This window comes from Lemur catta, chromosome 1 (assembly GCF_020740605.2).
Source record: "Lemur catta isolate mLemCat1 chromosome 1, mLemCat1.pri, whole genome shotgun sequence".
Taxonomy (NCBI): Eukaryota; Metazoa; Chordata; class Mammalia; order Primates; family Lemuridae; genus Lemur; species Lemur catta.
The window spans coordinates 25,122,805-25,133,137 of record NC_059128.1 but is presented as its reverse complement, the minus strand read 5'-3'; the positions used below and the strand labels follow the sequence as shown (position 1 = coordinate 25,133,137).

The 10,333-nt window shown below is 38.7% G+C and overlaps 1 protein-coding gene across 1 annotated transcript in view; it reads right to left on the bottom strand.

Moving 5' to 3' along the window:
- Window positions 1-320: 320 nt before the first annotated feature.
- Window positions 321-10,333, bottom strand: part of TMED10 (transmembrane p24 trafficking protein 10) — a 31,487-nt gene continuing 21,474 nt past the window's right edge. The window contains exons 4-5 of the mRNA XM_045563656.1: window positions 1,527-1,653; window positions 321-1,081 (exon numbers count right to left, since the gene is read on the bottom strand). Of these exons, the coding sequence (XP_045419612.1) occupies window positions 960-1,081; window positions 1,527-1,653 (249 nt within the window). The 3' untranslated portion in view covers window positions 321-959. The remainder of the gene's footprint in view (window positions 1,082-1,526; window positions 1,654-10,333) is intronic.

Here is a 10,333-nt window from a genome sequence, read left to right as displayed (position 1 = left end):
ACTTGAGCCCAGGAGTTTGAGGTTGCAGTGAGCTATGATGATGTCACTGCACTCTAGCCTGGGTGACAGAGTAAGACCCTGTTTCTAAAAAAAAAAAAAAAAAAAAAGAAGAAGAAGAAGAAGAGAAAAGAAAAGAAAAAAAGAAATGGTATCCAGAGGCTGGGGTGAGGTGGTAAGGAAGGGAGGTGGCTGTGCCTGTAAAAGGGCAACAGGGGAGACCTGTGTGATGGAACTGTTCTGTCTCTTGGATAGTAGTCACATGAATGTACACATGTGATAACATTGCACAGAACCAAATACATATACACGAAAAGAAAAAGTTCAAGCAGTTGAGCACAAATATTTTAATTGTCTAAAATGAAATTTTAAGAGTTATCTACAGTTTAAAGTTCACTTTTATGAGGTGTCACATCCATCACTCTTTAAAGAAAAATAAAATTATGAAAAGATATCACCAGAAGCTACGTAAACATTTCAGCTAAGGGCCAAGAGAAAGTTAAAGGTGTTTTCATAAGAAAACCAAAGAGGACAATCAGAATGAAACAAGTTCAACATGGTCATACAAATTTTGGTGAAAGAACTAGAGTGGAAGCCCAAGCTGATGAGCAAGTGGGAGAAGGAAAGAAAACATGGTTCAAACAGATCACACGAGGAAACCCAGTACAAATGCTGGCTTTGGCATTATCTAGGTGACCCCTATTTTTTGCCATAGGTGACTCTAACAATACTCCTATTGTCACAAAACCAGTCCAAATCCTACCAAGTTAAAAGAAGTCCCTCATTGACTTATTGGGTGTAAGTTGGTACCCTGTGTCCTCCCACAACAAAAGAGATCAGTTCTGGCAAGAAAGCTCCAATGTGCCTCGATGGTGCCATTGGTAGGATGCCTGAGGCCAGGCACGTCCCAGCGATGTTCTGCTGGCTGAGATACAAGGTGGGAGGAGACTGCACCTCATTCATTACTCAATCAACTTCTTGGCCTTGAAGAAGCGACGCAGGTAGAAGACCTGCCAGGTGGCTAGTCCAATGAGGCAGAACATTGAAAAGATGCTGAAGTACAGGACCCGAGTGTTTGTTGACTCTAAAAAACAAAAGCATTGTAAATATAATGAAGTGAGTCTCTTCAGCCGCTGAAACAACTGGGGTGGGGGGACAGAGGGAGGCAATTAATCAACTTCACTCCGTCCCTAGGTCTAATGGTAGGATCTCAGATAATTTTTTTTAAAAGTTCATTATTCTATATATAAATGTTAACAATTACAAAGATTAGTGCTATCGGTTGGATATGCTTATAAGCTGAGAATGGTTAACTGCACAGCAAAGAAAAAAATTTCTGTTCTCCTGAAAATCTAGGAAGGCTCATTTACCTTCAGCAGCAATAGCAGAGAAGCAAGCAATTTTCCTCCCACGCCATCCCCCCAAATCTTTGCCAAAACTGAGAAAAAGGTATAACCAGAATTTAAATTTTGGGGCTCTGTCTCCTTTATGGGTCACTTGTTGAGAAAAAAGAACTGCCCTGCCCTCACCGTTAGTATCACGCATCTCTTCCTCTCTCTTCTTCATGTAGGCAAAATCATTAACAATAGATTCTGAAAGGTCTTCTAGGCGACGTAGCTCCACCTCTAATGGTTTGAGCTTCTCAACTTTTGCAATCTGGAAAAGAAAGAAATTAGGAACCCGGTCCCTGAAAAAATTGCTCTGGTCAAGAACACAAGGCAAGAAGAATCTTTTTAGAAAAAAGTATTACCAGATTTATATTTTCTCCTGTTGATCACCCTAATGTATTTTAAAACTTGGGCTTCTTCCTTTCCCTACAAACTATTTATATCTTTCTGTCTCACACCTTTTCTTATACTTTAATTTTGATTAAAATCTCTTTAGAAGTATATACAATAGGGTGTAAAGTAAGATACACTATTTTCCCAAGACTTTTTACTTTAATAAAGCACTTTACACCTTGCCCTTCCACTCATGTTTAAGAAATAAACAATATTATTAATAACATAACTGTAAGAGTCATATTAGGACAAACCTGATTTTATTTATTTTTTTGAGACAGAGTCTCACTCTGTTGCCCAGGCTAGAGTGCCATGGCGTCAGCCTAGCTCACAGCAACCTCAAACTCCTGGGCTCAAGTGATCCTCCTGCCTCAGCCTCCCGAGTAGCTGGGACTACAGGCATGCGCCACCATGCCCGGCTAATTTTTTTTATATATTTTTAGTTGTCCAGATAATTTCTTCCGATTTTTTTTTTTTAGGGTCTCGCTCTTGCTCAGGCTGGTTTCAAACTCCTGAGCTCAAACGATCCACCCACCTCGGCCTCCTAGAGTGCTAGGATTACAGGCGTGAGCCACCGTGCCCGGCTTGATTTTATTAATAGAAGGGAAACCACTGAATTCCCAATAGTACACAGAGTATGAGAGCATGTATTATTGTAGCATTAAGGCATAATTTATTTCTTTTTCTTTTTTTTTCTTCCCCATATCAATAGAGATGGGCAAGGGCATAATTCAAAACTACACAGTGAATTCTGGTTTGCTCACATATATCCCACAACAATTTTTTAATTTATATTTATATTTTTTAAGGGGGAAGTAAGGAAGCATGGGGGTGGGGGAAAGTGACGGGAGCAGTGAGAGCCAGACTCACAACTTTAAGGTTTGTATCAGAGCTCAGATGAATCTGTGGTTTGCTCAAAAAATTCCACTGAGTTGTTTTTCTGTTTTTTTTTTTTTTTTTTTTTTTTAAGAATAACACAGCCAGTTATCAAAAGGAATCTTCAAGGTCTTCCCCATATGCTGAGGAATTATGGGCGAAAGAAATGAACTGTCCTCCCTTCTCATCTTAGACCACCGTGAAACTTCTAAGAGTATCTAGTAACCAGAGACATATATCACACAAACAAGGATTTCATTATTCTGCCTTTTTCTTATAAATCTTAGAAAATGATTTGCTTTAAAATGCGATAAACCACCAGAGCTTTCCAAATTTTAAAACTCTTATATACCAGCTGCTCTTAAGTTTCCACATAGGGAATTCTTCAATAATTCTTTTTCTGTATCTGCTTCTTTATTCCCTATTTACCATACATTCTCTATAGAATTCCCCACCTTTTCTTCTCTTTTGTTCAATTCACCATCCTTGTTCTTTCTCTGTTAAATATTAACAGAGATGAAATACTGAACATGGGATGAAAGGGAGGAGTTTAAGGATGATTTTTACCTTCTCTTTGCTTATCTATATTCTTCCCTGCATGTGGAAAGAACAAGTCAAAAGTTATTTAGAATAAAACCAGAAACTGCTGTTAAGATAGGGCTATAAAAATTCAGTTTATATTTAAAGTATATAAAGTGTGGCAATGGATTTGTGATGATACAACTAAATTTTCTTTCACTGGATGCACATTTTCTTACATTTGTAAAATCATGGCTTGAGTTAATGGTGTGACTGGCAGCTGCAGAACAGCTTTTGGGTATAGAATATAACCAATGGTTGGTTAATGCATTGAGCTAACTTTCCTAGCTGAATGCCCAAATGCCGGGTTTTGCCATTAGCCCAGAATATATATCTGTTGATAGATTTCATATGGAGCTAGAGAGCAAAAAAAATTTGCCAAGAAAAATACAAGAGATACACAATAAACTGAATCTTTGTCTGTTAACATCTTCCCTTCCGCTCTATACTTCCTCCTCCAAAGCTTCCTGAATCAGATAGTATAAGGGAAATGGCATGACACTTCTTAGAGATAAATTATTTAAGGCTGCCTAAATAGAGACTTGCAAAAGAAACTGGAAGTGAAACTATGGCTGTGCCTCTGCCAGCTGAAAATATTTTAAAAATTAGTTTGAAGACTACTTCTAGTCCCTCCCCCACTTTTAGTTAAATGACAACAGCCCAAAGGTCTAAAACACAAAAAATGATGACAGAATTAAACCTGGCAGTGAGGATGGACTTTGTAGATTAAAAATCTACAAAAAATCTGTTCCCAATCCCTTCCCAGTATTATTTTGTAGTTGTATAAAGCAACACATAAACATATTCTCCTGCTAAAAATTTAAACTATTCAGAAACAGAGGTCCACCTTCATAGTTCCTTAATTCCCACATCCCCACATTCCTTTTCAGAGGTGACTATTGTTATAAACTTGATGTGTAACTTTCCACACATAAATAGTGTATATCTTCTAAATAAGATATACAACTCCTGGGCTCAAGTGATCCTCCTGCCTCAGCCTTCTGAGTAGCTCAGACTACAGGCACACACCACAATGATGGCCAGCTAATTTCTGTGTTTTTAGTAGAGACGGAATCTCACTCTTGTTCAGGCTGGTCTCAATCTCCTGAGCTCAAGTGATCCTCCCGCCTCGGCCTCCCAGAGTGCTAGGATTACAGGTGTGAGCCACCGCAACCGGCCTATAAGGCATTATGCATTAACTTCTACAACAAAGATACACATTGAAAGAATGGAAAGCAAGCAGTGAGAGATTAATTCTAGTTGGGAGGATAAAGGGCAGCTTAACAGGAAGTGGGCGAGCTGCGTCTTACAAGTTGGGTATGACTTTGAAAGAGATAAGAAGACATTGAAGGCTGGGGGGGAACCTATAAACCAAAACACGGAGGGAGAAAAGTACAGGCCATCTTTAGGAGACTATGAATAGTCTAGACATAAGTGGTCTGATGTGCTAGAAGCTAGACTAGAGGGTGTGTGTGTGTGCATACACAAATATGTGCCAACGCTAGTGCTGGGGGAGGGTGGTGGATGATAGCAAATGAAAAGCTCAAGCTGAAGTTAGACTGAAGCTAAATTAGGGAAGGAGATGAAAAAGGTAGTATAAATGAATGAGACCTATTTGTATATGCTCAGAATGTGGTATGTATTTTATTCTTTATAATCTCATTTAATCCTCATAACCCAATATGGTGAGTATTATTATCCTTAATGTTTTTCAGATGAGGAAACTAAGGCTTGGAGATGTTAGATAATTTACCCAAGGTCTCACAGCTCAGTGGAGTTGAGCCTAGAGTCCAAGTCTATCTGAGTTTATGCTCTTTTTGTAGGTACTAGAAATCTGATGAAGAAAACCAGATGACTACACTAAGTTTTTCCTGAATCAAAGGTGAAATGAACAAGCTAGTCTAGGCAACAAGGATCTGGATAAGTAGTCCAGTTTGTCTGACTAATAAACATACTGGGTTTCCTACTGCTATTACTTTTGCAGGCAACAGAGTAAATTTTTTAAACAAATTTTAAGTTTTCTCAAGAAGATCCTCTTTACTTGCTCAGGATGAAGCATTCAATGACTATCATCATAGTCAGTATAAAAAGCTAAAAATGAAAGCCTCAGTATCAAAATCCCTACTAACTTTTGTTTTGCTCTTCTAAACATTTGATTTACTATTCAGACTATCTGTAAGAATGCCAGATTATACATGCTTCATGAAGGCAGGCTGGCATTTTTCCAGTCCACTTCTCTCCTGTATGGCTGGAAGCATGAGGTATATTTTGCCAACAGCTTGAAAAAAGCAGTCTATATGACAAGATGTACCATAAGTTCCCCACTAGGGGGTGGCACTCCCTTGGTAGGCTGCACGTAGCTGTTTAATAATCAAAGCATGTTAGAGCTACAAGGGCCTTCATTTTACAATATGCCCCCCCTTTTACAAATTAGGAAACTAAAGATGCCATAAAGTTACTCAGCCTTTGGGTGCAAACCAAGATCAGCAGCACCATGGTCTTTTAACTCCCTATCTAAGGTCACTGAAGCATTTATTTAACATTGAACTGCAAAACTCTGTTGCAAAATGCAAGAACAGAATTCCTGACTTCCAGAAGCATGCATACTCACTGTACCTAAATCCTACCTATCTTTCAACACTTAACCATGAAGCCGCCTTCAACCACTCCCATCCACTGACTCCTTTGTCCCTAAAGACCTATAGCACTTAGACTGTGTCACACAATTAACAATTATACACTGTCGTATTCACAAACTGTTTTGATTTTTATCCTTTTCCCTCACACTAAAATCTGAACAAAAGGAAATTAAAACGATTTCTAGTTTGTGTAATGCTAAATATCTGATGCATAGTAAACACTTGTGACTAACCTGTTATGTCCATTCTATGCCTTCTTGAAAGGAGCCAACTTTCTCATAGTAGGTGAGTGCAGCTAGTCCCCTAAAGCAAGTGCTTCCTCCTATGCTAAGAGCTCTCTGCATCTGTCTTCGCTCAGCATTCATTTCATGAAGCCCAGTGCCTAAGAGAAAGCCCTCTCTACAATATTGACCATTCTCATCTGTCCTGGTAGGTACTGTTTGGAAAACTAAATGTTATAAAGCTTTTCTTTGTATACCTGTGACACCTCCAAAATATCAGTAAAATTAAACTCTTCTTAAACCATATTCAAATCTTCCATTCTAATGATTTCAACCTAGGGTTCACAGAGTTATTTATATGTAACTGTACCAAGAAAAGGTATTAACTCTCTGAAAACCTGCTTCTTAAACAGAGGTATTAATCCAGCCTCTAGAAAATCTCTAGATTCGTTTCCTTGGTGGAGCACTGAGACCCAAGAGAGAAGCTTCTTGTGACAAGCCAAATTCAGTCAAATTAGTTTGTTGCCCCCACAGCCCTCCCAAACTCCAGAAACAGCAATAAATGTGAAGACCATCTAGTCTAACATAATTGAGATAAAGATGACATACCTACATCCAAAGACAAATCTACTTGCACCTAAGGTGGGGATATATGAATCACAGACCTAGTTACAGAAGTTCAAAAGGTCAACAGGGTGCCAAAGTAAGTCCAGTTAATACTGCCAATCTTAGAGCTAAGTGAAATTCAGAAAGATCCTATGTACTCTGTCATAGTCATTTTGGCAGTTTCCAGAACAGGTAGGAGTAGGGAGCTAAAATATATTGAACTGACCAACAGCGTGTTAGGTGCCTTACTCATGTTATTTCATTTAACCTATGTCAAGATGGGGATTTTGGATCTAGTACATGGAACCAGAGTTCTTCCTTCCTGAGGGCATTCAGAGAAATAGAACTTTTGAAAAGTCTTCAGCTATTGCTCCAATCAGGGCAACTTTGTTTCTGGTGTATCTGTTGATAGCAAATGACAGACTAAAAGCATCCCTAGGCAGAACAGGATTTTACTCATGTTGAAAACGCTGACATCCACAGCAAAGAAAGGATAGACACAGCCCAGAAGTTGAGGATATGTCAGATAACTCCTTCTTTGTGGGACAGTAATTGTCTTCATTCTCTCAGACTGCATGACCAGTCCCTGCAAACTGCTGCTCTAGTCACAGACCACAAATTAAAAAGAAATGGCTCAGTTCACATATTGAATCTACAAAGATGTCCCCTTCTGAAGGACAAAAGCAAGACAATGGCCAGAGGTTTGTAAAATACCTCACAGGTAATCTAAAGTCCTTTATTTCTGGGGACATAAACATTCTTTTTCTTTAAAGAATTCAAGCTACAAGACTTAATGTTTTCGTACAATATGGCAAGCATTCTGTCTTCCAAATAATAGCATCTTATATTTGTATGGTGTTACATTGCAATTTCATGTGTGTTAACTAACAACAATTTAAGCAGATAGTGTGGTACTCTGCCCAGCTATTAACACTCTAATTACTATTGAATTTTACAGGACCACATGGGATTTCAGAATTATGAGTCCACAAATATAAGGGAGTGATGTGTTAGATGCGAGGAAAATTAAAGAAATGTGCCATCTTCTTGAATCTTTATACTGATGCCAAGGATTCCAAATCATCTGGAGATAAAGACTCTCCATTATCTCAAGGGCCTGAAATTAAATGTCTCAAAAACTCTACAAATGCTTAGCGCTCTCTGGTAATTACCCAGGGAACAAAGTGCTTCTGTTATCCAAATTCTTGTCACAGGCATTAGCCCAGAGACAACTAACAGCTATTTCTAAGCAAGGTTCCAGAGAGCCTAGCCATAGACAGAAAAGGGCTGGTCTTTGGCCTGTGTTATAACCACTCCTCCTCTGCCTCAGTCTGGTGTGCTGTCTGCGGGAGAGAGGGGAGTTAGTAAAGAAAGTAGTGGGGAGGAGTTTCTTGGTTAAGAAGCAGAACCTTAGAGCTATGTTGTAACCATGTGCGTAAAGAAAGGCTTAGGACGTGCCAGACATCTGAAGCAGGAAGCAGGCAAAGGAAGCACTGTGGTTTCCTTTCGGCTAGGGATTCCCCTCTTAGGTTAAGCAGAAGGTCAGGAAAGATAAAGCCCCTTTCCCAATGTCAATAAAGCCCGAGGATGATGAAAATTCCAGGAAGGGGTTCTAAAATGTTATACAATAATTGTGTCCAAGTCGTTCTTTATGTAAACCAATAATAATGTCATCTGTTTTTGAGGGGAACTAGCTATGTCTAATGTCTAACAGGGCATCAGGTGCCCTGTTATTTAATAAATACCCTTAATGACAGCTATCATTTTGGAGAAAAAAGTTATAACAAGTAAAATTCCACAATGAATGCTTGCATAGAGAATGGTCCCCAGTGGGGGAACAGTAAACACATGCTGAAAATCATTTTACCTATTCTCCCACCTCGTAACTACAACATTTTTCTTAGTGTCTTATACCTTACAAAAGCACTGTAACATACATTACCTATTTGAAATATTAAGATTCTTCTGACTCATGAAATAAAAAGATTTTTCAATTTACTCTTAAATTTATCAAATAAAGAAGATCTCTTGTTTTATTTCTTTTAATTAAACAAGCCTAGAGACTAAAACAAGCAATTGAAAGTCTCTACCAGGAATTGTCTCTCATTCATTACTGTATCACTTGCTCCTACTTGTTGCTTCTAAATAACACTACCTACTTTCATTTAATTGAATGTTTGAACAAGGAAAAAGAGGAAAGACCCCAGGAGCTGCAATTGTTGTACTACTTCCTGCTGCAGAATTAACTAGTCACTTTCAATCTTCTCCCATTTTAGGATATCTTCTTCCAAAGTCCTGACCAAAAAGAGCAACTTCTGTGCCATGATTCCTAGACAAGTCTCCTAAATCACTTAAAACAACTTTGCTTCATTTATTTAGTTTACATTCTTCAAAAGCCATTTACATTTCCTGTACCCCATCCTCTTCTTCATGCCCTCAGGTACTGTTTTGCTGGGTAAAAATATTCTTATCTTTCTGTAAAGATCAATTCTGTAAAGATCAGTCTTATATAGTTCTTGTGGTTTTTCAAAGGTGCTCTTCATTGAAGAACCATTTTGTGCTGCCTCCAAAGTCTCTCACATAGAGATGAAAAAGGTTGTTTCTCTTCTCCTTAGTATCTGCACACCTCCACCTCCCTGTCACCCAAATAAATGTCAGTTTTTATTACTCTATAATACTCCCTGTCAGCATCAAATTTTTATTTATTATCTCTATTCCTGGTCTCTTGCAGCTTTTTTCTCCATTCTTCCTTAAAAGTTTGAAATTATTTTAACTAAAAGCTATTTTTGACTATTATTGTTTCTCAAAGACGCCACAGTTCAAGACTACAGAGCACTGAATTCATGTGAGAAAGAGAGAGAGAGAGAGAGAGAGAGAGAATGTAGTTGTTGGTCTCAGAAAAAATGTCTTAGGAATAAAAACTAATCATTTTTAACCTTGGACATTAACACATAACTGAATTCCACCTTTAAAAATTTTTCTATATATGTGTGTGTGTATGCATATATATATATATATATATATATAGAGAGAGAGAGAGAGAGAGAGAGAGAGAGAGAGAGAGAGAGAAATCTATCTTTATCTATCTAGTTTCTGCCTCAGAAGAACTAATGGCACTTTTTTTTTTTTTTTAGACAAGGTCTTGCTCTGTCACCCGAGCTAGAGTACAGTGGTGTGATCATAGCTCACAGCAACCTTAAACTCCTGGGCTCAAGTGGTACTCCTGCTTCAGCCTCCCAAGTAGCTGGGACTATAGGTACACGTATCACCATGCCTGGCTAATTTTTAAATTTTTTACAGAGACAGAGTGTCACTCTTGCTCAGGCTGGTCTCAAACTCCTGAGCTCAAGCGATCCTCTTGCCTTGGCCTCCCAGAGTGCTAGGATTACAGGCGTGAGCCATGGTGCCCGGCCTCTGAGTGTTTTATCACACCAACATTTCTATGGACAGCTGGTTCAGTCCTTTGGCTGACAGCACAGCCAGAATTAGTGTTCAAGGCTGTTAATACAACTTTTTGTATCAATAAGATCACAGCTGGCTGTCACATGACTGCTGAGAAAACCACAGCTTTCTGGGCAAAGCATAGCCTGTTGTCCCGATTAGGTCACAGAAACCTCACAGCACAACACGCTAC